The 26448-nt window shown below is 47.3% G+C and overlaps 2 protein-coding genes across 2 annotated transcripts in view; one reads left to right on the plus strand and one right to left on the minus strand.

The window, feature by feature from the left end:
* Nucleotides 1–7322: 7322 nt before the first annotated feature.
* NKX1-2 (NK1 homeobox 2) lies at nucleotides 7323–9310 on the minus strand. Its single transcript, XM_077784738.1, is given in 5 exon segments — nucleotides 7323–7932; nucleotides 8874–9035; nucleotides 9136–9217; nucleotides 9219–9262; nucleotides 9265–9310. Coding segments are annotated over 5 exon segments (903 nt in total). The 3' UTR covers nucleotides 7323–7363.
* A 2788-nt stretch (nucleotides 9311–12098) lies between these two features.
* LHPP (phospholysine phosphohistidine inorganic pyrophosphate phosphatase) overlaps nucleotides 12099–26448 on the plus strand; it is a 72894-nt gene continuing 58544 nt past the window's right edge. Inside the window, exons 1-3 of the mRNA XM_021526364.1 lie at nucleotides 12099–12233; nucleotides 23281–23468; nucleotides 25659–25812. Coding sequence (XP_021382039.1) covers nucleotides 12106–12233; nucleotides 23281–23468; nucleotides 25659–25812 — 470 coding nt within the window. The 5' untranslated portion in view covers nucleotides 12099–12105. The remainder of the gene's footprint in view (nucleotides 12234–23280; nucleotides 23469–25658; nucleotides 25813–26448) is intronic.

Raw genomic sequence — 26448 nt, forward strand, 5'->3', positions numbered from 1 at the left:
GGTGGGATTATGGGATTGTTCATAGTGTCTTATATAGAAAAATGGCTTTTCATGGCCCATGATTGTGTTATTCTGGTTGTTTGCTGACATTAAGACATATCTTGCAGGACAAGAAACCTTAGCCCTTCCTGCAGCACAGCTAGAATATTTCACAGTGCAGTGTCTCAGAGCAGGGCAGCAACAAATTGTAATGCACACAGAGCAGATCTGCCTCTCAAGTCCACTTAGAGATTTCTCTTTTAGTTCATATCTTTCAAGATAGTTTGGCAAAGCATAGCACAGCCCCCTCAAAATAATGCTGTTTTATTGGATGGGTGCTAGTTAACCCAGCGTAAAGCACCACAAACAACCCTTAGAGCTGATATTCCTTTTGCAATATCAACCTTGAGCTACACTTCATACTTATCCTCCCTGATTTGTATGTTGGCTTATTTTACAAAGATTTCCATGATACTCTGTTAGATGACAACATGGATGACTGAATTACAGAATCAAAGGAATTTAAATTGCTATCTTCTCTCAGGCAGTGTTCCCCATGTTTGAACTTTTACTGTCATTTTCCTCTGCAGCTCAACAATACCTACATCCAGAGCCTCCCACAAATGAAGGGAGATGTTTTATTTCTGTGTGAAACCTAAAGGTGAGTTATAAGTGCTTTCATTTTTTGGACTTGTAGTTAATTTAATGAGCCTTTCTACACACATTTCTTGTGAGCATCACATTCCTTGGATATCATACAAGCAAAAAGACAAATTGGAGAGAGCTTGGGAAAAACAATTTTTTTTTCTGGCTTTCCCAAGACAGATTAAAAGAGCTGTATAAATGGCATTTTATAGCATAAAACTCACAAATGTTAAAATAAAATCCAAGGAAAATTGGAGTGATATTTGGTTTAAATTTCAGGTTTTCAAGTGCTTTGGATGTGACCTTGCTTCTTCCTTGAACTAATGTATTTTGATTTGGATCCTGAGGACCTTGTGCTTCTTAACTCACAATCTTCGTTCTTGGATTTTATCAGAACAATGATTTCTGGAAAACTCCTTTACATGCTCTCCTGACTTTGAAAATCTGACCCAGATGGCAGTTCTGAGAGCACACAGAAAACAAACATAAATACTTCTAACTGGATAATCAGAATAAATACCTTGTCAATTTGGTTAATCTCAGGACTGAGCACTGAACATCTGGATATGCTTTATCTCAGGAGCTGGGAAACTTCTCAAAATTCCAGCATGACACATCCCCACCGGCCCTGCTGTTGCAGAGTTTGACATTGCTGCCACCAGGATTGCCAACCTGGCTAAATGGTGAGCACTCAGCTCTGACCTCAGGGCTGCTGTGGTCAGACACTAAACAAGTTTTCACTTGACATCATCGCTGAGGTGAAAGATCAGCAGGGTGACCTGTTGCATCACCTGCCACTTGGCATTACCCTGAGACCTCCTGCACTTCCCCAGTCAGGACTTTAAATGGTCTTTAGATTTTTCTAGAATATTAGATAATTGAGAAAAGTAAAGGTTTTCTTGATACATCTTAGGACAAAGGAATTTGCTTTCAATCCAATGTTTCAAGACAATTTCTTTCATCATAACTCTTTTCAAAAATCACACACCTTGAAATATGGAAATATGGAAAGCATAGAGAAGGAAGGAATCTTCAGAAAGACCTTGACAGAAATTATCTACTCTTTAACTGTGACATGCCTGTTCCTTAGAAGGGACAAATAAACTGCTAAAGAATTTAATTCATTCTTAGCTCTCTGCAGCTCATCTATCAGAGTTCCCTGCCCATGACAGGGGCATTGGAACTAGATGGTCTTTAAGGTCCTTTCCCACCCAAACTATTCTAGGATTCATCAGTTGCTCTTCTAGAGCAATTCCAGTGAAATAGAGCAAATCTTGAATTTACTGATGCTTGTGCTTTGCAGGGTAATTCCATGGAAGGACTGGGTGATAAGGGAAGTCGTCAGTCCCGTTGCTACCCACAAACACCACGGGAGGTATCAGATGTTGGGACATCATCACAGAACTGACCTCACCTGAGACGACAAGGTTTCAACTGACCCAACTCTCAGTTTGTTGTGTCAGGTTCTTAAAGACCTTAAAGACAGATACAAAACCTGACATTTTGCAAAGTTGATGTAATTTCATATATTGTCTCTTTTTTTAAATGAATGTTTACAACATCTTTCTTTAAACAATAGCAGTTGTTTATGATCAAAGCTACTATAGTAAATCAGCATGTGTAGAAAGGAGAAAAATCTTTTATTTGTATTGATCTTGTACATAGATCTGGTATTACTCAAGGTGGTTTCAATCTGTCAGAGGCTGCTCAGTGGGAAAGCACAGATCTTAAACACTGCTAAAATCCCTCTTCAGTGTTGCAGACTGACTAAGCCCCACGGAATGCCACATTTTTAATTACATTTTTCCTGTAGCATTACAAAGAACACAGAAAAAAACAATGATCAGCTTGAGAAAGAAGCCAGCTTGGGAACTCTTCAGTGTTTGAAGTGGAAAATCTAAGAGAAATGGAGTTTAATATTTGTGCTACCTTAGAAAGCAGTCGCAGTGTTGCTACAGGCTTCATGAATCACAGCCACCACAGAACAGCTCCTGTGAACATGGTAAAGATGCCAGCTAAGAGGATAAAGCAAACCTGTAACAAGCAGCTCATAAATTAGTTGTACACATCATTATCTTCCCAGAAAGTTTTTCTGAGTGCACTACCAGAAATGGGGCCCACAACATGAGTTTGCCATGACAACAAAGTGCTGTAAAGATCAAGGTGGCTTCAGCTGATACAGGGTCATACTGGCAAACAAAAACGGTGTTCAGTGATGCAAGAACATAATTATCAATTTTTCTTCAGGAGGATCTCACCCATCAAATATTTTGCTAGATATCTCGTCTGCCTGTGAGTTGTAAAGCTGCTGAAAATCAGACTTTGCTCCCATTCCTGAGACGTATTTGGGAGCACAGCAACACTTTTCATTCGTTCCTGAGTCACCAGAGAACGCTGCCATGTACCTCTCAACCTCTGCTGCCACCAGGAGGTGAGACTCGCATGCTCCACAAAAATCAGTGATGGCATCTCTTCTGAGGGAGCTCCTGTTCTGCCAGAAGCACGGATGTCCCTCAGACATTTTTGGATGTTCTGGGTCCGGGTCAGAAGCATTTGAGACCCTGGCAGGCAGCTGGAAACAGCTGGGATTTTGGGTTTGAGCCATGGAATGATTTACCAACCTTGCAGGAAGAACAAGAAGTCACAAAAGTTTAGATATTAGAGTAGAAGTAGTCACAAAGTAAAGGGAAGAATTTTTGAGTGCTGTACAGGGGGGTTTTAGTTTTGTACATGGGGGTCGGAAGTTTTAAGATGGATTTGGGATTTGGGCCTGCCCTGTCCTCCCTCTTTCTTCTTCCTCACCTCCATGTTCTTGGTGTTGTTGGCACTCACAGATTGGTTTAGAGTAGAAAGGCACCATTTAATATAGGTAATAGGCATTGGGGAAAAACTGTAACCATGTCACACATAATGTACCATATAAAAGAGAGCAGCAGCCCTGGGTGGGGAGAGAAGAAGCAGTCGGGGTCAGAGAGGATGTCAGGGTGTGTGTGTGCCTCTGCCTGAGCTGTGAGCAAACCACAGCAGCCCCAGAAGAAAATCTTTTAGATAACTCGCAATAAACTACCTTGAGACCAGACAACAGAGGACTGCTGGGTTTTTCTTTGGAAGCTCGGGTTGGAGGAGAGACTTTTCCACCACACGGAGCCACCCCCAACCCAGGGTGAGCTCCAGCAGGAGAGTAGGAGACACCTGAGCTCTCTCTGCTCCTTGTCTTGGGTCGTCTCTGGCTCTCTCATGGTTCTATTTGTTCTCAGTGAGGAAGAATCCACAGGTGGAAAATGGGAGAGAGATTGCTAGGAAGGAAATAAACTTTAGTTTGATTTTCCAGTCATGTATTACACAAGAAATCCCATTGATTTCCTTCAAGAAAAATGCTTGGTCAATGACATTCCAATAAATACATGTTACCTTTTGTTCCTCCATTTATTTAAATTTATCTTGTTTTCTTCCAACTTTGCAAACTCAACTGCATGAATTGTAGATATTTTAATTCTTAAGTAGGATTCTGGTTAAATTAACATTTCTAACATCTCCCTGTTATGTCACAGTGTGCCTCCCTGTACTTGTTTCATTATCAGGTTAAATTAAGTCTGTTTCCAAAGTGATTTTGTGGTTCCTGGACTCAGAATTGGCAGTAGTTTAGGCAGTTTGACCCCAAGCTGCTGCTGCCTGCTCACTGCAGACACTGTCAGGTGCTGAATCACAGAATTGTTTAGGTTGGAAGGGGTCTTAAGGATCACCAAGTTCCAACTCCCTGTCATGAGCAGAGATGCCACCCACTAGACCAGGTTGCCCAGGAATGAGGGAGGCTCCTAACTTTCCTGTTCTCCCTTAAGCATTTGAATTCAATGCTCTTTTAATTTAATATAGATGCATTTTTTGCTTTTTACACTTAGGACTTACTCATGATTCCTTTTAACATCTATATTCAGCTGTGAGTAAAGTCAGTTTCTGTCTGTGCCTGAAAATATTGCACAAATCTTTATTCAGAATTGTTAGAGATAATGGATACTCAGTGGGGCATTTCTAGAAGTGTTACCAGTGCGAATGGCCTCATCTGGGCAACGCAAAGTTTGACTGCAATTGCTGTTCCCAGGGCTGCTTGAAACCTCAGCTGGAATAAGTGCCCAGCCACCACATCCCTAACAAGAATCATCCACCCAAGCAGCCCCCACTCAACAAAACAATGAGGGAAGGCTCTGTCCAAAGGGCTTGGAAGAATTTAGCCAGGAAAACTTTGGTGGCCTGGGATCAGAGCCACAAAATCTGCATTCCCATTGATGTGCATCCTCCTTCCAGTGCCATGCAAAGGTGCAAGTCATGCAAAATGGGGACTATGACTGCTATATTCTCTGGAAATAACTGTAAAACATCTTTTGGGAATCTGGGCTAGGAGTGACTAAAGAGTTGATAGCAAAAAGAAAGGCTAGACCATCTTGCATAGGAATCAATATTTCCTCTAAAGTTAATACAGTTTTGGCAAGGGTAAAATTGCTGGCAAAGCAGAGCCTTGAAAGGTTTATGAACAGCAAAGCCACATCTTGAAGGAAGAGACAATTTATACTATTTATTTTGACTTGTAACATTCCCTGTGGTTTTTTTTGCTGTGATTTACACTTCTCGAGGAAAAGAAGTAACCGTATGACCATACCAGGGCACAAGCCTGTGTTTTACCAGAGATCTGGGAACACTGTGGATAACCAACCCTATCATGCTCTGGGAACCTCTTAGAGTGACAGCAAGGTGACATCAAGACCTGTTTTTTGTATGGACAGTGATGACAATCACAAATAGGAGGCCATGAATAGTCAAGAGGATTTAGGTCTAATTAGTGCTAACTTGAGGCAGAGAAGATGGACTAGGCCAGCCTGCAGAAATGCCCTTCCCACCCTGCAGGGCTTGAGCTCTCAATTGCCCAGGAGTGGCCAGAAGTGGGCACAGTTTGCCAGCAGTGGTGGGACCTGATGGCTCAGGAATTTGGGAATACTGATTGCCTGGCCAGAAAGGAAGGCAACTCTGGATGCACCCCAAGCAGCTGGAATGCTCCCATCTTTTGCAACTCTAACTTAAATTAGGGTTAAAAAGTTACTTTAATTAACCTCCAAGTAAATGCATTCATACAGCAGCCATGACTTCCAAGCCCATGACCTGAGGTGAACTTTGTGTTCTGTTAATAGCTCTGCAAACCACTCGGGAGCCACTGGCTACCTCCTCTCCTGTGGAAAGACAGTGTCAGGTCATTTCAGCTGGTCCAAGCTCAGGCTTGTGGCTCTCACACCCATGATGCCTACAAAGCTGGAAGTCAGGAGGGTGATTTTTGCAAGAGAGGGTTGTCCCATCACCCATCTCCTCGCAGCCAGCCCAGAGGAGATGAGGTGTCACCCTCAGTCACTGACATGCAACACAGGGACAATCAAGACCCACACCAGGTGGGCAAATAGTCCACAAAGCAGACAGTGCCTCATCCCAGTTAACATTAAAAACAATTAAACAGGGAATAATTTAAAAACCCTTTTTATTTAGACCAGCACAAGAGCTAGATAGGATTTATGAGCTAAGTTTTTTGGTTGGAAAGACAGTGTGCACTTTAAAGCATTGTCAGAGACCGAGAGGATACAGTCTGGAATACTGTGTTGTAATAATTTGTAAAACTGCATGAGACAGATTTTTTTTTAAACCAATTACTTCCCCTCCTTTCAGGGACAGATGAGCCCCCAGCTAAAATTCCTTTTCATTCCAATGCTTGTAACGATGAAGATGAAATGTGATTTTCCTTCTAACAAATGCTCCAAAAAAGCAAAACCAGAAAAAGCATGTGTTTCTCTGTTATGGAAAATAGGTCTCAGCATGCTGGAAATTCTGTGTTTTACTTACTTTCTACCACAAATGCCCCATTTTTAAAGAAATGAATAATGTAATCACTTTCTCTGATTTATGTTTTCTTTTCTGCCTCATTTGGCACTAATGTTGTGTTATTACAAGAACAACTGGTCTCTGCAAAAAGAATGATCTTTAGACTTCTTTCCCAAAACCTGTGAAGACATTGGGACTGAACTGCAGAGAAAGGCAGAGAGGCCGTGGACATGAGCAGCAGTTGAACATTTTCCCACTGACCGGGCAGATTTCCTTCTTGTCTTGCATTTTCCTGCACTTTCCCAAACAAAGCTTTCTTCCAGCTAGGATGTCGAGAACGCGACTGGCAGTTTCAGAAACGGCAACGAACCGTGGGTCAAACAGAGCTCAGGAGAGTCCCACGAGCACAGTCAGAGCCTGAGGACGCCTTCACTGCCGAGCATCCCTGGGATCCGACACGGCCCCCTGCACCCTCATCAGCATCAGGATCGCAGCAGTGCTAACGAGTGCCACAGCTCCCGAGCCCCCGAGGCTTCAGACGTGTGCTGGCAAGCCGAACAGCAACGAGGAGCATCTTAACAATGAACTTGGAGAAGAATCTGCAGGGAATTAGTGTCAGGCATGTGTAAAGAGGGTTACTTTTCCCATCTCCAACACCTATAATTACATCTCAAAGGTGCTAATAAAATCCAGTGGTTATAGAGGATTTTTTTTTTTCTCTCTGTGTCAAAGTTAAGCATGCTGCCGTGACGCCTAGGAAAAATCAACTTCCTTACACTTCAAATGGCCACGCAAGCAGCAGAAGTGATGACGGTGTTCCCCGCTGGCTCAGAAGGGCTGAGGTGCGCTCCTGGCTCCCGGGGGCTGCCGCGGCGCTGCCGCCTCAGAGGTGCGGGGCGTAGAAAGGGCCGAGGTACGCGGGGCCCAGGAAGGGTGCGAAGGGGCCGGCGCCCAGCGGGAAGGGGGCGGCCGGCGGCACCAGCACGTTGGCGGCGGCGTAGGAAGGGAAAGTCTGGAAGGGCAGAGCGGCGGGGCCCGGCGGGCTGGGGCTGCCGCCGCTCGCCGCCGCCGCGGGGGATGCTGCGGGGGCCGCCCCGTCGGCGCCCGGGTGCTGCTTCTTCCACTTGGTGCGGCGGTTCTGGAACCAGATCTTCACCTGCGTCTCGGTGAGGCTGAGGGACAGCGCCAGGCTGAGGCGCTCGCAGACCGACAGGTACCGCGTGGCTCGGAACTTGTTCTCCAGGGCCACCAGCTGCTCGTAGGTGAAGGCGGTGCGCGCCCGCCGCGGCTTCCCGCAGCCCGGCTCCGGCCGCCGCCGCCGGGCGCTCCGCGGCGAGCCCGGCTCCTCCGGCCCGGGCGGGATCGCGGTCCCGGTCCCGTCCCCGCTCGGGTCCTCCTCGTCGCGCTCCTGCTCCGCGTCCTCGGCGCCGCTCTCCGCCGGGGCGTGCGCATCTAGGTGAGACCGCGGGGTTTGTCAGGGGATAGCGCATCCTTCCTCTTGTTCCCCCTCCGAGCCCCGCGCTTCTGCTCCCACATCCCTCCCTCCCCTCGACATAAGGACAATCATTAAAAATAAAATAAAGGGCAGAAAAATTCCGTCCGTCGTGCGAGACACCCCCCCGCCCCGCGCGTCCCCCGCTGTGCCACCGCATCCGCGGTGGGGAGGGGGGAGCCGTCGATATGGATTTCTTACCAATTAAAAAAGAAGTTATTAAAGTCCCCTTCTGAAGCGAAATAAATCCCCTCCCCCCCCCCCCTATCCCTGCGCTAATGGAGTTTCAGATTTGCGAGGGCCAGATCGATAGATGTCATCTATTAAAGGTAAGTTTTAATCGAACAATATTAGGATCAGGCCGGGGGAAGGAGGTTTGAAGTGGGCACCTGCAAGCTGCGGGGAGGAGATAGGCGGGAGTCGGTAATAGGATATCGATCACCGGGAGCTAAGGCATCCTCCGGTGGGGACGGGCTGAGCAATTACTCAGCCGGCCGTCCCGCGGGCCGGGGCATCCGACCGCTGCCGCCCCGGGGAAAAGAGCGCCCGGGGGCTGGGGGAAAGAAACCCGTGCGGTGCCTCGGTAAGAGCCGCGGCCCGTCCGGCGCCGGGGTGGGGCGGCGGCGCGCCCTGATGTGCGCCCTCCTCCTCAGCATCCTCAGAGGATGCTCCGCACGCGCGGAGCCGGGCAGGGCACGCGGATATCGAGAACTTTCCCCTTTGCATCATCAAGACTTAAAATCCGGTTCCAGCCCGCCTTTCCCTCGCTCCTGCGAGGTCCTGCGGGACCCCACGCGGGGAGCGCGTCCCGCCGGGCGCGGGGCCGGGGGTCCCCGTGTGCCGGCGGCTCCACCTGCGCGCCCCGCCAGCGCCGGCCGGAGAAACGCGAGCGCGTTCCTACCATGTGCCTCTAGTTTATTCCTCCCGCTGCCGGGAGCAGCAGCGTCCTTTCCTACTTCAACTCGTCCCAAACTTTTCTCCCGCTCGCCCGAGCGGGGGGCGCTGCCCCAGCTCCCCGAGGCCGGTTCGCGTCTTCTGCTGAATTTCTGGGGATCCAGGATGTCTAAGATGGAGAAGGAGATTTTATGATGGATGGGGGCCGCCTTGGCCCCGCGGTCCGGGCATTCCGGCATCCCACCCCACCCTCCGCGCTTCCCGGAGACCTGCTGGCTCCCAGCGCGGAGCCGGCGGAGCGCAGCGCCGGGCGCGGAGCCGGGCCGCTCCGGAGCCGCACGCTGGGCGCTGGCGGCGCGGAGTGAGCGGCGGGGAGGAGGGTCGGCCGGGGAGGCGGAGGGGCCGGCGGCGGGGTGGGGGCAGAGGAGGGGGCAGCGCAGCCATTGGCACGCCGCCCCCGCGCCCCCTCCCCGCCGCGCTGGCTCCGCGGGGGCGCAGCGGGCGCCTCCCTCCATCCCAGCCTCTCGGCGACGGGGCTTTCCCGTTACCCGCCCCGGGTTGGGCGGGGGGACGTGCAGAGGGGGCGGCCAGGAGCCCCTGGCACCGGAGCCGGGACCGCCGCCGGAGCAGGGATGCGGCTGCACCCGGCAGCCCGACGGCAGCCGGTGTCCCCCGGAGCCCGGAGAGCCACCGGCTGCACTGTCCCCTCGCCCTCCTCTGAGCCACCTGCAGCTGTCCCGATCCGTGCGGGTCCAGCGGGGTGAGCTTCGTGCTCAGAGGGACCCAGGGAGGAGGGGTGGCTCCTGCATCCCTCTCCTGCGCTGGGCGGGATCCAAGCTCCAAGCGCTCCCTGTGCCAGCAGCCACTGTTTGAGATGTGAAGCTACTGCCTGGTCCTCAGGGAGAAAGGAGCAGCTTTTCGTCTGGGAGCAGTTTAGGATCAGTGTAGCTCAGGCTCTGGGCCACTCCTGCAACTCTCCCGTGGTGTTCAAACTGTTACCAGTTAGTAGGCAAGGAAACTGAGGCCTGCCTGTGCTGGAGGAGCTCCTACTGAGTAATCCACTAACCAACCCTCCTTGTCTTGGGGGAAAACACTTTGTTGCCTGTTCACTAAAACTGGGACAAGGTAGGTGACAGCAGGCCAAGCCTCCCCACTCTGCACCAGCCCTGTGACCACTTCTAGCCAGTCTTGCTTATTGAAAATGCATTTACAGTGTATTTCTGCACATCTGTATCTGTTCAAGGGGATGCCTTTCCCTCTCCTTGGCATTTCAGCGTTTGTTGGTGCCACAAATCATCAGCTGGATTGAGGAAAGGCAACTTTCAGCCAGCGAAAGCTGCCCTCAGTAGGAATCTACTGCTCCACCTGCTTCTATTCCAATGGAGAGATGCAGAGCACAGCTCTCCTCCTCCTCCTCATAGCTGTCTCAGCCTCAGCAGAATTTGGCTCATAAGTAATTCTTGGCATACGTTTAAGATAAGGGGAGAGGAGGAAGATGAGATGATGATGTGCAAGGGTGATGTGATTAAAAGTAACTGCTAATTATCCAAGAGCCCATTTGGCACTGGCCTCTGGGGTAGAATACCACAAGAATGTAGAAAAGAAGGGAGCTCAGACCTGAGGAATTCACACCCACAAGCTACAGGTGGCTAAGGCTTAGTTTTGGGGATGTGGGAGGTGGTGAACCAGGAAAAAAAATCTGATATATTTGAGACTACAAATACTTCTGTTTGAGTTGTTGGGTTTGCAGGAGCTGAGAATATAAATTGCAGCGCTGAAATTAATCTGTGAACTACAAGACATTTTCAAATCTCACCAGTTTCACATGTATATACGCAACAACCTACAAACATACATGCATGTGGAACGACACATACTCATGGATTAGTTCCAACGCTCTGAAGTTGGTCTGTTTCCCAGCTCAGGCATTAAAATTCAGCCCAAGTGCTGTCTTTAAATTGCTTTGATGCTAGGTGGGTTTCAACCCTGACCTGTCCTGACGGCAAGTGATGGCTGTAACAAGCTGTGGATCAATATTCATAGCGGGTGTCCTGGACTGATAACACTATCCAAGACAATGTTCGCTATCGCGGCAGACAGCTGAGATATTGTGCCATTAGTAATGTTGTTTTAAATAACCTGATCCATTTCTGAGTCTATTTAATGAATTTCACAGTTTAGATATTATCTTTAGGGAGAAGCCAGAAGCTATTCCAGAAGCGGCGATGCAAATCAATGCTGCCAAGACTCCTCAGCTTTCCTTAAAACAAAATGGACTATAATTCCACCGCAGCTCCTTATACATTCTGGGAATCGTGCCATGCTATTGATGGCATTAGCGACGAGAAGATATTTGGGAGAAAACAATACTATCCGTAAAGCTGGAACACAGCTGATAACATCTTATCTGCGATTGTAAAATTCTTTGCAGGATGAGCCAGTGGGCTTTTTTCCCTTGGTTGTCACATGAATCACAGAACGGTTTGGATGGGAAGGGGCTTTAAAAATTTCACTCCGCTGCCGTGGGTGGGGATGCCACGCACTTAGGGCAGGTTGCTCCACACGCAGCTCGGCCTTGGCCGCTGCCAGGGCAGCTCCAGCGCGATGTGCCCGTGCCGCGGGGCGGGCACGGGGCGGAGCGGCGCCGGGACTGCATTTCCCGGGAGCACCGGGACTGCATTTCCCGGGAGCAGCACCGGGACTGCATTTCCCGGGGACACCGGGACTGCATTTCCCCGGAGCGGGGCCGGGACTGCAATTCCCGGGAGCACCGGGACTGCATTTCCCGGGGGCACCGGGACTGCATTTCCCGGGAGCGGGGCCAGGACTGCATTTCCCGGGAGCACCGGGACTGCATTTCCCCGGGGCACCGGGACTGCATTTCCCGGGAGCGGCGCCGGGACTGCATTTCCCCGGGGCACCGGGACTGCATTTCCCGGGAGCGGCACCGGGACTGCATTTCCCCGGGGCACCGGGACTGCATTTCCCGGGGGCACCGGGACTGCATTTCCCGGGGGCACCGGGACTGCATTTCCCCGGGCCCCGGGACTGCATTTCCCGGGAGCGGCACCGGGACTGCATTTCCCGGGAGCACCGGGACTGCATTTCCCGGGAGCGGCACCGGGACTGCATTTCCCGGGAGCACCGGGACTGCAATTCCCGGGAGCGGCACCGGGACTGCATTTCCCGGGGCCCCGGGACTGCATTTCCCGGCACGCCGGGCGCGGGGCGGGGCGGCGATGGCGGAGCGGGGCCGCGGCTGGGCCCGGGCCGTGCGGGGGCTGCTGCTCGATGTCAGCGGGGTCCTCTACGACAGCGGCGCCGGCGGCGGCGTCCCCATCGCCGGCTCGGCCGAGGCCGTGCGCAGGTGGGTGGGTGGGCAGAGGTGGCTCCGGTCGCCGCCCCGAGCGCTCGGTCAGTCCCGCTCACGGGACACGGGAGCTTTTGGGGGTTTTTATAGGGAGCGGAGCCCGCAGAGCTGATGGACGGAAGGGTCCGGGGAGATGCGGCGTGGTTCTGTGTTTGCTGGTGTCACTGCACGTGTGTGGGAAATCTGGCATTACCCCCTCGGCAATCATTTTTTAGCTATTACCCACACTGGTGTTTCTGTAAATTGATTAACTCTGCTGTCAAATTAGCTGGAACTTCTTGCAGGGCATTTGTAACCCTGCAGTGGAGAGTTTCTGTGCTGGGTTAATGATTGCGCAGCTTGGAAGTGACTCAAAAGCAAAGTGTGGTCTTGGTGAGTTATTCCCGGTGCCCACAGGTAGGGAATTCCTTCCCTTTTACCTGGGTGATGCTGTCCAGGTAACACGAGCTAAGTAACACTAACTTAACTAACTTGAATAAGTTAGGTTGACTTGCCAGTGTGTCTATATTGGCCCTTCTTGAGCAGAGGAGCAGGATGGGGCCAGGGGAAAGCAGTGGCCACAGGGACAACTTTGTTCAAAGACAAATATTGATTGTGTGGTGGTGAATTTCCAGAAGAGCCTTTTGGCTCTCTGTATGTTTCGTTCGCCCACTGTGGGAAATCCAGATCTATTTTACCTGGCAAGTGCTGGATGGGGCTTGGAGCAACCTGGGATAGTGGAATGTGTCCTTTTCCATTTCAGATCGGAGCTTTAATATTCCTTCCAGCCAAAACCATTGTGTGATTCCGTGCTGCTGCATGTACCCCATTTGCAATGTTTTAAATGTCTAAATTCTGAACCCCTGTGAAACACTGACAGCTCTGCTTGGTGAGCACCTCTGCAGCTTCTGTTCTCTGGGGCCACTCAGCACACACACACTTGGGACGAGTGCATTATTGAGCAGGAAAATATGCAGGAAGAAATATTGAGTTCAAGATAATTAATCATATGAGGTTAGTTAAATATGTGCCTAAATGTTGATGGAACCACCATGGAAAGGCGGGACTGGAGAAAATCCAAATGAAGTGATAATAACAGAACTCTTTGCTGCTTGCTTTTTCCCCCCCATAATTATGTCTTTGTTCATATTTCTTGAAACACACGTAGCATGCACAGAAGATGTTGTCAGATGGATCAGAGTTCCCAGTGCTGTCAGAGAGGAATATTTGAAGTAAGTTTAAGCCTTATTGAGGCTCTTGGCCGGTTTTTGTTGCTCACCTGGCAAGGAGAAGCTGCAGGTGCCAGGACTGCCAAGGGGAGAGCAGCATTCTCAGGGAGTTCAGTGAAACTAGGCAGAGGGAGAAGTTGCTTTTATTGAAATCCTGTGGCCTGTGATTCTCTCAGGAGATTGTGCATGTGCACAGCACAGCCTGGGACAGTCCAGATCATAGCCAAGGCCTCCAGGCATGGTCAAACCAAGGATAAATAACAACAACTGCACAATTACTGTCAGAGATCAGATCCTTCCTTTAGAAACCAGAACATATTCAATAATACCTGTGGTTCACCAGGTGCTTTTGATGTTATTTTTTTGCTTTTAAATTTTAAACTACATCTTTTGTCAGGTTGCAGGCTGTTGTTAAATAACCTTTGTCTCTGCATTTGCTGAAACCTCCTGCATGAAGGCAACTTAAACTGCAGTTTAACTTATAGTAATGTCAGAAATATGCTGATAGAACAACAGCAAAACTCTGGCCTTGGGCTAAATGTAGGAAAATTTTCACTGGAAGTTTGTGTAAGCTGTTTTTGCCTGTCCAGGAAGCCCTTGGCAGTGAATCTGATCTGTCTGCCTGTCTGGAAGGGCTGTGGTGGTCTTTGAGGAGGGTTTGGAGATGCAATCCAGCAAAAGGCTCTGGAATGCTGTGCAGGGAAAGCTGATCTCATCTGGGCAGGATTTGGTGAGCAGTGGAGAAACTGTGGATGTAGATGAAACAGTAGAAGGGAAAAAATGCCCCACCAAACCACTTTTTTCAGGTCATTCAATATAAGTGGTGAAGAATAATAATTTTCCTTGGGTAAAGTCAAGTAGCCTTATTTATCTGCCTATTAGGTTAGTAATTGTTCTGGCTCACACCATTTAAACTCTTTATTGACTCATTATCCTATTGCCAGTTGCTCATTAATATTTGTGCCTGTGTCACAGTACAGCTGGGTGGTTTCAAGCAGATGGATCAAAGCTAAAAGGAGCTCTTTTTTAATTAATTCTTCTTTTTTTTTTTTTAATCAATTAAAGAGCCATAATTGCAGATAGCAGGGAACCTTATAACTAATTCAAATTGCTGTGGTCCTCTGCTAAAGGAGCTGTCTAACATCTTTTAGTGCATATATATGTCCAACAGAAACCTTAAATCCCATTTTGATAACTCAGAGTAGAGATAAGGACTCTTACAACAGGACAGCTGACCTGTTCTTTTCAGACTGTCTTGCTACATCACCTCCCCATTACAGCAATTAACTTAGTGTAACAACATACAGTACACTCCAATAAAAATGATAAGTAAACATACTAATATGTCATTGGTCTCATGTGACTGAAGCTGTCTTGACCTCCTAAAACTACATTTGCTGCATTATTTCTCTTGTTTTCAGCTGAATTCTGCTGTGCAGTTGTGTGAGTTAGTGTTTGTGAAAGCATCAGCCTAATTTCTGCCAGCAGAATTTGGCCTGGTTTCTATTTGTGATGGCTGCTTCCCTCTTGTTTGTTTGTTTTTAGCCAGCACTACAGTCAGATGGAGCAGAAACATGGCCAGAGAAGCTGATGGACACTGGAACACCCTGAGCAAGGTGGCATTCACTGCTGTAGAGACCCTCCTGAGCAAGGCATCAATAATTGGTGTAAGCTGTGGTGAAACACTGAGTGTAGCAGCTGGGAATGCTTTGTTGAATGCTGATGTACCTGCAGCCCTGATAAATCTTACCTGTGAAATACTGAAGGATTCAGTGTACCCTGAGAGGGGTTGGTGGGTAGGAGGCTGAGAAGGTGAACCACAGGAGTGTTTGTTGAGCAGAGTTTGTGTCCTGTGCTCAAGGGATAAAGTGAATCTGGATCCCTGTTACTCATCCAGACTGTGGCAGCCAGGCACTCCTGTGCCAAAGGGTATTGGCACTCCTGGAGCCAGGAATGTCTCTAAATTCTCCAGGGGCTGTTGTTATCTTTAGGTGGGGATATTACAGCAGTGGATGGCTAAAAAAGCCAAAAGTGGCTCGATCAGATAATTTATCGCTTTAAAACTTTTAAGACATAATGTTTCTTGATTGTTTAACTTACTGTGGCATAACTTTGTTGCTTTGAAAAAGTTACATCAACCCCACCCATGTCTTTCCAGCGTGTGCAGTTCGCTGGCAGATGCTTTGGAGCAGATCAGAAGGCCCAGGGATGAGATCAGAAGGGCCATCGGTGACTTAAAGGCTTCTCCTGGAGCCAGCCCTAACAGAGCCTTAGTGCCGTGCTGTTATTGTCTTAATCGATTTACACAGCATTGACACGAGGTGAGCTAGCTGCTTTTTATCTTACAAATAGCAGGGAGCTGCTCCCTTACAAGACAGAAGGTGGTTAAACACCCATAAAAGATGCTCAGCCTGTGCTCTGGCATTTGCATTTACAGCTCTGTGCTGATAGTGTGGCCATTAGCATATCCATATGAAAAGCACACAGTAGCTGGAGGTTTACAACATCCTGTTGTTGGGCTGGGATAGTGCATCTGTTAGCACAGCTTTCTACAGAGCCCTTGAAAAGGGCAGCGGAAATCTGGGGAGCAGCTGGACAGTCCTGTTAAATAAAATACCTGGAGAGTCTAACAAGAAGAAGATTGTGAGGAGAACAAGGGAACTAGGACTGTAAAACAATTCAGGGTGTGGGGGTTTAGAGGAGTTGGGAGCTCTCAAAGAGCCTTTTGGAACTGTGCGTGCCACGAGGAGGAGATCTTTGTTGTCACAGCAGATAATGTGGCTTTAGCACAGGCTGTGCAGATGTTCAGAGTTCCAAGGTTTGCTGTGCCTTTGGGACATTTGATAGAAAAGGAGTTGTTCCTTCTAGAAAGAGACCTTCAAGTAAAGTATACAGACTCTTATGTAAATATCTGTTAATTTGTTTTTGTACTTGACTCTCTTTGCACTTTCTACCCAAAGAAACCCGGTGACCCAGGTGTCACTGCCCTCCTGAAGCAGCAGACACACAAAAAATGAAGTATTCTGTAGCTGTTCCTGGCAGAACCAGAAGGGGATCTAGGAATTGATCCTCAGCTGCACTCCAGTCTGTAACATCAGCTGTGGTCTCAGTTTTCTGAGAGCAGTGGGTGTTCCTAAACCATATTTGCTTTCCTAATCAGCAGTGTTCATTATTTCTTTAAAAATATTTGCATCCCTGAAGTTGTGGGTGCTCACCTGCTGTCTGCACAAATTGCATGAGTAAGTGCTTGCATTTTTAGATTTCACACATCCTTAACCTTTAGGGTCTCAGAAATAGAATTCCTTCTTTACAAACAGGTGCTCTTTCTGTGCAACCCTGTCAAAGATAACTCAGTTTTGAATGAGTTTTTAATGGAGCAATTAGCAGCCTCATAGAATCATGGAATAGTTTGGGTTGGAAGCAACCTTTAAGATCATGTATGTACCCCCCTTTTCTGCACAGAATAAAAGCTATTGGAGTATCATTCACTATGTTGTCCATAAAAATATTTTGCTTAATGCAAATAAATATATCCCAGACCTGTTCATGCTAACTGAATCCCTAAAGATCTGTTTTTGGCAGCTCCCAAAGTGGAGATTTACCAGCTATTTAAGGTCTGCCAGAGTTTACTTATTGAACCACTTGCAGTGTGGTTAAAGTCTTTTAGGTGTAATACATTAAACTGATTTGGTAGTCTGCACCTTAAATGCATCTTGTTACTGAACTTAATGGACCAGAGAGGTTTTTCTTGTATTCTGCTTTGTGCTTCCTTTTTGCAGATTCCCTTCAGAAACACATGTTATTTTTATTAAATACTCAATTCTAGATTTTGCTGTTGTGGCGTATTGCTGCCTACAAATTTGTTGTCTTCCCTGCTGTTCAGGGAGATGCATTATGATTTATGGTGTTGGATAATTTGTGCAGTAATTCTGGTATCCAGCTCTATTCAATGGTCTCTGTAGAGAATTCAGGATAAGATGGACTTTGTGTTTGTTTTAATGTTAAAACTTCCAGGATTTCCAGTTAAAACTTCCAGGATTTCTTTCTACCTCTGAAAAATTCTGTTATTAAAACACCTAAATAAAGGCATTGGTGGCTGTTTAAAGTTTGCTTTGAGCTACAATTTAGTGATTTTTTTTTTCAGTTTTTACTGTCAAACACTGTTGCAAAGTGGTGTTTCCAGACTCTTTACTCTTATAACTGTACCTTTCCTTTTATCACCCTTGCCCACCCTTAAGTAACATTGGCCTCTTCTTGTGGCTCCTTCATGTGTGTCTATTAATCTGCTTTTATTCATGTGCAAAGGTAATGCCCTCCTATTTTTTAATCCCTTTTGCAATCCCTCCTTTGGATTGCCTCCAAATTATCCCTTTCTATATTTAAAGAGAGGTGAGCCATATGGGACTGGAGAGGAAATTGTGCTGGGGAGGTGGCAGATGTAGAGATGAGTTTCAGGAATGCAGGAGGGACTGGGGCCAAAAAGTGCCGTGTGTAAGGATTTGTCAGGGCTACGTGGAGCAGAAAGTTGGATCCCCAGAGAATCAGGGCTTTAATGAGCCTGCCTGCACTCAGGAACCCTGACAAGACATCAGTGAAGGGAAACACCAGGAGGTCAGGGGGCAAAAGTGGCGTCAGAGATGTGACAGCAAGATTGAAGCAGTTTGGATGTGCTGTGATGGCAGAAATCAGAGGAACTGAAAGTTTTGGGCATTGGGAGAGAGAAGGAAAATCCTGGAGTTTAATCCTCTGATTCCATTGCACCTACCAGGTTAAAAAACACCAGAGAATCCAGTGTTTGCATGGAATTAGGAGAAGCTTGTACCATGTAAGGATGGGCAAAGGCACTTAACAGCCTCCTTCAGGCTTCTGAAATAATGACTTTGCCTGTTGTTATTGCAGAAGCTGAAATAGCCACTGGAATGGCAGGAATAGAGATTTTCAGAGAAAATGCAGCACATTTTTGCCAAAAAGACACTTTTTAAGCAGAGCAAATGTGCTTTCCTCCCACCAGGCATTTCCACAGCTGGACCCCAGAAGGTGTTATTGCTCTGAGCCAGTGCTGAGCCAGAAAATCCTTTTTGGATCCTCAGGTGTGTGTGGTGCTCCCAGGGAGGCTCTCCTGGGAAAAAACTTCAAGATCAGGAGAGGTTTTACCTGGAGTATTAGTAACCTGGCCCTTGCAGAGGCCACTAACATTAGCCCTGCCCAGGTGGGAGGATGGTGTTGCTGCACAAGTCCTGCTTTTACTTTTTGGTTTGGTTGCAGGTGCTGTTGGTTCCCTGTGTTTCAGACAAGGTATCAAAGAGGTTTACAATGAAGCACACTCGTATTTGTCCACTGATGCAAAAGAGTCAAATAGCAAAAGTGCATGCTTCCTTTTAAATTAAAAACCCCAAGGCACTCTGAAAGACCAAAAGCAGGATAAAAAGCCAGTTCTGGAAATCTCATGTAGCAGATTTCCAAACCCCTTTGAAGTTGTTTTGGACAGTCTCCAAGCTCAGGTTTGTTGCCTGTTCCAAGGTTTTGCTTTCTGCCCCACTGCCCATCTGCACAGGACCTCTGGCTGTGGGCTGGACTTTCCCCCTATTCCCATCTTAGGAAAAACCTTCACTGCAGAAGACAGTGGGAAAAAATGGGAAATCTGAAGTTTAGCCTTATACCTTTTCCTTAGCTGCTTCAGCCCCGTGCAGGATAATGTGAATTTAAGTTTGATGATTCCCAGTCCGGGTTCTAAGACCATTGCTTTTCCTATGGGTGTCACAACCTTTACATCATCTGAAAGAACAGGTTTTGTGTTTTATGTGCCCAAAGGCTGCCCATAAAGGTTGGCAAGGGCAGTTGGCTAAGTCTGCACAAGGTCAGTGAGGATGTCCAATAATTGTCCTAACACTTTACCTGTTATGGAGCAATAATGAGAGGTTTTTTTCATTATTTTCGGGTGAGTGAGCCTGGCAGATGCTGACAGGCAGCAGATGTGTAAAGTTCGAGGTGATTTGTAAGGGACTGGCTCATCTGACGCATGGTAATTGCATTGTGGGACATTGTCACTCAGCCCCGTGTCCTGCTCCAGCAGAACGAGGTAAAGGTCAGTTCAAAGAGCTGCTGAGGCACCAGGGGCAGCTCAGGGCTGAAATTAAACCCCTCACATCCACTTCTCCCCTGGGCAGGTGCTCACAGCATGCCCAGGGCCAGGTGGGTGCTCCAGGTGTAGATTTGGGGATCGTTTGGGTGACCAGGTGGTTGTTTGGATCTGGAGTGGGCTTAAATCCCTCCTCTGGTAAGGCAGGTGTGGTAGCTCAGTGCTCACCTCTTCACTTTTAATTTGGGGCTAGGAATTTCTTTTTTGTCACTTTTTCCTTCAGTGCCTGTGTGCTGTGGCAGCTCCCTGGCAGAGCAGGCCCTGGTGGCAGAGTGACACATGGCTGGAGGGGACAGTGGCCTCTCCATCTGCTCCCTGCTGCCAACTCTGTTCTGCCATCCCCTCCAAGAAGGGCTCTGACAAGTTTCTTTTGCCACTTCAGCTGAATTTGGCGTTTGTCACACCCTGGAGGGTCAGAAGCTGCTCTGCCTCGCTCAGGTGAAGCTCCCCTGTTCCTGCTCTCAGGGTATAAGCAGTGATGTTGGAAATTGAGTGGATTTGGTGGAAAAAGAGGATTTGTCTGATGCTGAGCCTGCTGATGGCCTCAAACTGAGGGAAGGCAGCCTTAGGATGTCCCAGGTACGTGGGCCGTGCTGGTCCCTGCAGCATGGGGAGCAGTGCTGCCTGTCCACGTGCTCTCATCAGCATCAATTTTCCTGGTGTTTGAGTGGGATCTTTATCACAGCCATGATGTGTGGAGGGCAGCTGAAGGCCTGATTGACTGGGTTTCCTGGGTGTGCCTGTGCTTCTGTAATGGACCTGCTGATAAATCTGTAATACGCCAGGGATCTCGATAAAACCTGTGTCTTGTATTTCATCTCCTGCTGCCTCATTCTTCTGCTCTTGCAGGTACCTAATCCCATGCTCCTTATCTCATAGGACATCACATCACAAATCTTGTTCTTTATTCTTCTCTTGACATCTCCACACCTGCCAGCAGTGGGAATTGCAGTGCTTTGCCTTGCTTTGCTGGAAGTGTGAGCAGTGGGTCAGTTCAGAGGCTGGAGGTTTCTCTTGAAGCTTTGCAGCCCTGCAGACTCACTGAGCAAAGCATCCCACTTGTGGGACACAGACCTTCAAGCCGCTTCTTTTAGTCTCTCCACGTGCAAAACCTGCCAGGCCAGGGATACTGAACGAGAGTTTTGCTGTAAATGTGATTAGAGGCAGGTTTTCCCCCATGTAGGTAAAAGCTCTCCCTAATTATTTAAGCTCTGAGTTAACAGTTGTTTGTTGGCCTGCAGTCTCTGCTCACATCCCTGTGCTGAGCATCCAGGGGTGGATTCATCCCAGTGTGTGAGATACTGAATGTACAGGTGAGCGTGGCTGTTCTGTGCAGGATTTGGCAGAGTTTACAGGGCTCTTTTCAGAGATGCTAATTGGGAAGGAAAAGGTGACTTTTCATTGGAAAGGTATTTTTGTAGCAACAAGTCTTCTCTAGAGTTTTGTGGATTTTTATTTCATTCAGTGTTCCAGGATATTTTTAAAAGTCCTTTTCATATGGCACCAGAGGACTCACAATTTTTTGTCCAGCCTGGCCTCTTTGTAGACCTGATCCTGAGCATTTCCTGAGCTCATTTGTTGGGGTGGTACTTGCTGGTGGCCACAAAGGCATGAACTAGTCTGGGATGTGTCCAGTCTCCTGCTTTGCTCCTTCCTTTCAGAAGTGTCACTCTGGTTTCCATCCAAAATGCTGAGAAAGAAGTAAAATTTGTAGAACAGGAAAACTGAATCTGTGCTTTCACCAAGCTGACCTGTGAGGGTGCTGCTTTGTCTGTGCAGGTCTGTGGTTGGTGTTGTCCCTGGATTCATTATGTTGACCTTTAGGAAGAGAAAAAGCAGATTCTAATTCAGCAAATGTCTGCTTCTAGGCAGTTGTGATTAATGGGATTTTTTTTTTTTTCATCTAAGAGTGTGCAGGGGGACTTTGCACTTAGAATAATTTTTTTTTACCCATGGCACACTCTATTAAAGTTTGTTGTGTATCCAAATTACACTGCTTTGCTTTTTAACTCCAGCTGAAGCCGTGTCTCAAATAACAGATGTGGAATATTGTCATCCCACTGTCACACCGATTGCTCATTGTTCTGAGAAGGTCACATCATAATTCATTAACAATAATTATTCCCTGGGTACACCCTGCACTTCTTCACTCAATTGCTCCATTAACTTGAGAGTGAATCTCACATTCAGTGCTCCAATCAATGAAGATATATTTATAATGTACAAGTGGGTGATATTAGTTACAATATATTAACTGCCTAATTTAAAAGAGAAAAGCTATCTTTATGAAGGGCAATTAACCACTAAGTGTAATTGATAATTCACATATCTATGATTAGGAAAGACAAATAATAAGAAAGAAATTGATCACCAGCATTATTAAAGAAGACACTGGTGTGCAGTTTTGATGAGCAGAAGGTGCTCTCTGGGTCAGGACCAGATTTCCAAGAATCCTTTGATGGAGAGTTCATCCTCAGATCTGTTGTCTCGAGGTGGCTTTGGTGTTTGCACCAACCAAGTGAGATCATCTTCCCTACAAAATGGACCCAGCATGTTTTGTTGTCTTGAGAATCAGTGCAGGGACTTCCTTAATAGGAAAGTCCTTTTCCATTTTAATGCAAAGAAGAGTCATAATATTTTATAAAAATTGATAAAACTGGTTCCAGATTTACCTAAGTATCTGAATCTACATGTGCTCAGGTCCTCAAAGATGATTTTGCACAAATTCACATGAAAACTGACAAAAAGTGGGCATTAGAGGAGCTGAGCGAAAGTCCCTCAGGCAAATGTTTATTTTTTATTAATTGTGGTACATTTTCAGTGCTTCTGATTTTCTGTGGCCACTTTGAAGTACATTGGGTCTCCAAACAGCTGACAGCTCATCCTTGGGGAAGAGGCTTTTTGGGGACATCCACAGCAGGTCACCAGCTTGGGAAACAGCTGCTCAGAGGCAGAGGGTTTGCAGGGGATTCACAGAGTGGTTTGGGCTGGAGGGGATCTAAAAGACCCCATTCCACCCCCTGCCATGGCAGGGACACCTTCCACTACCCCAGGTTGCTCCAAGCCTGGCCCAACCTGGCCTTGGATGCTTCAGGAATGAGGCAACAACGCAACTTTTGCAGAGTACCAGTCCACAGGAGCCATGTCCTTGGCTCTGGACACTCGTGGCCATGTTTTCTTCCCCTGAGAAGACTATTACCTGTAAATATTTATTAATGAATCAGTTCAAGTGCCATATTTTTTGGGATTATCCACCAAGTAACAGCACAGGTGTTTTATGAGAGATTTAATGATAAATTTGACTGGATCCACCCCAGTGTTGATAAAACATCATTGAACTAACTGGCAGCTGCAGTGCCCAGAGTCAGGATTTCAGGTGCATCCAGTCACAGCAAAGGATCCTGCTCCTGGTTCGGAATATCATCTTCACCTTTTCAGCAGAATTCACAGAATCACCAGGCTGGAAGAGACCTTCAAGATCATCAAGTCCAACCCGCCCCAACACCTCATGGTGTTGCCTCATCCAATCTTTTATCAAACACACCCAGGGGTGGTGACTCCACCACCTCCCTGGGCAGCCCATTCCAGAATTTTATCACCCTTTCCACGTAAAACTTTTTCCTGATATCCAACCCCTTGCCACGGCTCGAGTCTTGACGCGAGTCTCATTTCCTTCATCCGCTTATCTCCTCCACAGGATCAAAGCCTCTGGGCTGAAGCTGCAGCTCTGCACCAACGAGACGCAGGCGACGCGGGAGGATTTTGCGCGGAAGCTGTGGGCCATGGGCTTCGAGGTCTCGGCGGCCCAAGTGACGGCGCCGGCGCCGGCCGCCTGCCGCCTCCTGCGGGAGCGCGGCCTGAGGCCGCACCTGCTGGTGCACGATGGTGGGACAGCGCTGCGGGCACAGGGAGAGGGGGAAATGCTGTTTTACCCTTTGTTTTAGCATAGATGAGTGGGTGTCTTGGTTTGAAAAGACAGGAGTCTGTGAAGGAAGGCAAAAGCCTCCTGTGAAATGGAAAAGGTAAACCCCCTCCCTCCGAATTGGCGCAATTTTAAAAAGCTCTCGGGCAAAGATATGGGAATGGGAGTAACAGTTCTTTACTAGGAAAAAAACTAAATAAAAAAAAATTAAAAAATGTAATTAGTACAAACGAAACTAGTGATGGAGTCAGAAACCTGACACCCTGAGGAGTCACCCCAAGTGACGGCGCCTGAGGCCGCACCTGCTGGTGCACGATGGTGGGACAGCGCTGCAGGCACAGGGAGAGGGGGAAATGCTGTTTTACCCTTTGTTTTAGTATAGATGAGTGCGTGTCTTGGTTTGAAAAGACAGGAGTCTGTGAAGGAAGGCAAAAGCCTCCTGTGAAATGGAAAAGGTAAACCCCCTCCCTCCGAACTGGCGCAATTTTAAAAAGCTCTCGAGCAAAGATATGGGAATGGGAGTAACAGTTCTTTACTAGGAAAAAAACTAAATAAAAAAAAATTAAAAAATGTAATTAGTACAAACGAAACTAGTGATGGAGTCAGAAACCTGACACCCTGAGGAGTCACCCCAAGTGACGGCGCCTGAGGCCGCACCTGCTGGTGCACAATGGTGGGACAGCGCTGCGGGCACAGGGAGGGATGGGAAAATGCTGTTTTACCCTTTGTTTTAGCATAGATGAGTGGGTGTCTTGGTTTGAAAAGACAGGAGTCTGTGAAGGAAGGCAAAAGCCTCCTGTGAAATGGAAAAGGTAAACACCCTCCCTCCCAGTTGGCGCAATTTTAAAAAAGGCTCTCGGGCAAAGATATGGGAATGGGAGTAACAGTTTTTTACTAGGAGAAAAACTAAATAAAAATAATAATAATAATTTAAAAATTAGTACAAACGAAACTAGTGATGGAGTCAGAAACCTGACACCCTGAGGAGTCAGTGTTGGTAATATCCAGTTAAATGGTGGCTGCTCCTCCTGGAGGGGCAGATGAAATGCTGATGAAGTCGTGATCTCTAGAAGATCTCTAGAAGGGTGGAATCTTCTCTGAAGGTCTGATAGTAGTTGGGCCTGGTCTTCCTCTGGGAATTGAGCAAAGAGGGCTGCTTCTCTGGGAATCCAGCGAAATGGCTGACCAGTGTCTCAAAAATGCTGATTTTATGCAGGTAGGAATGCTTGGCTCCTCCCTCTGGGTGGAGCATCTCACCATGGGATGATGGAACTTTACCAGTCATGCAGTGAATCATTCAATGGCCCATTAACAGAAGATATCTCCCCTGAGGGAGACATTATTCTTGGAAAAGATAAGAAAACTGCCCCACCTCCAACAGATGGCAATAGAATACATGTTTATTTTACAAGCCAGGACAGTAGGTGTTTGAAGAGCACTTGATTCAGACCGAGATTTGTTTATTTTTTCATGTATTCTAATGAGTGAAAGGAAGCACCAATCTGGGGAAATGCTGTTGCTTCCATGGGGTCTGAAATGGTGAGGTGTTAGAACCCTGGATGCTGAGAGTTTCAGACTTTCTGTGCTGACAAGCACTGGCCCCCAGGAGAACTCTGCATTTGACCTGAGGCTGCGGTGAAGTCTTCCAAAATTGAATGGTAGAACTGGGATTGTGGGTGTGAAGTTTGAATAGAGGTGTGTGATATCACATGGTGGAAAACTTAGAATTTAAGGTTTTAGAATATAATATCGATATAAAGCAAGATGGAGGTTTTAGGGCAGTGGCTGGTCCTCCTTCACCTTCTTCTCCATGGGCTTTGGTGGTTTTGTGTAATTGGATAAAAAAGTTCACATTGCAGGGCATGGGTGATTGGTTATTGGGTTAAAAGAAAAATAAGTGTCATTTCTTCATTAGACAGTTTATCCTTAAAAAGCCTTGTAGAGAGAGAGACAGGGCTGCATTTTTAGTTTGTTAGAATGAAATGCTGCAGAACTCAGGGTTTGTGAGACTGACAGAGATAAGAATTAATAAATATCTCAGTCCCAACAAGAAATACCCTCTCACACATTTAATCCTGACCTTAGCAGAAAAAAGAAGCAAAGAATCCACAGTGAGGGATTTGTGGTTTTTTGGTTTTTGCCTCCTTCTGTAGATCTTGTCCCTGAATTTGCTGAGATCAATAAGACAAACCCAAACTGCGTGGTTCTTGGAGATGCAGCAGAAAACTTCACCTATGCAAACCTGAACGAGGCTTTCCGACTTCTGATTGGGATGGAGAAGCCTGTTTTGATCTCCCTTGGAAAAGGGTGAGTTAAGCTCTGTTTTTTCCTCAAGTCTCTGCATTTTTTAATGACATCTTCAATGGAGGCCAGAAATCAGTGTGGGCACTCCCAGTACCAACCCCTCAGTTTTTAATCTGTGTGCCTGGACTGAGAGTCTGATCTGATCAGGTGCCTGACAATGAAGAGGACTTCTGGTGCTTTAAGAGAGCCTCAAACCCTCCTAGGACTCGTGGAAAGTTTGGATTTTAATATGTGTGACCCCCAAGTGAGTGAGTATTTAGTATCTCAGAGGTGAGAACTGTTGGTTTAATTACTGCCTGTAGCCACATGTTCCTCTCTGAATATAAATTATTTTTCATAGTGAAAGAAACCCAAAATTTCCACAGGCCATGCTTGGGTAAAGGGCTGTTGGTGCAAGTTTGTGATGCAGTTTGATGCTTTTGAAATGGCAGATCAATTGTTTTGGTAGTTTTAATATTAGACAGCATTTTAAATTATTCTCTGTCCGTCAAGGGTAAATTTTGACCTCCTGTTTTCACACAGAGGAAAAGATCCAGTCAGGGAATTGGAATGTTTTCCTGCAAATAATGAATTTAGAGGTATTCTAAGATTTTAAACAGGATGTTATTAATTCCTGTGCTGAATAATGACAAACCCCAA

Source organism: Lonchura striata, chromosome 7 (genome assembly GCF_046129695.1).
Source record: "Lonchura striata isolate bLonStr1 chromosome 7, bLonStr1.mat, whole genome shotgun sequence".
In the NCBI taxonomy this organism is placed as follows: domain Eukaryota; kingdom Metazoa; phylum Chordata; class Aves; order Passeriformes; family Estrildidae; genus Lonchura; species Lonchura striata.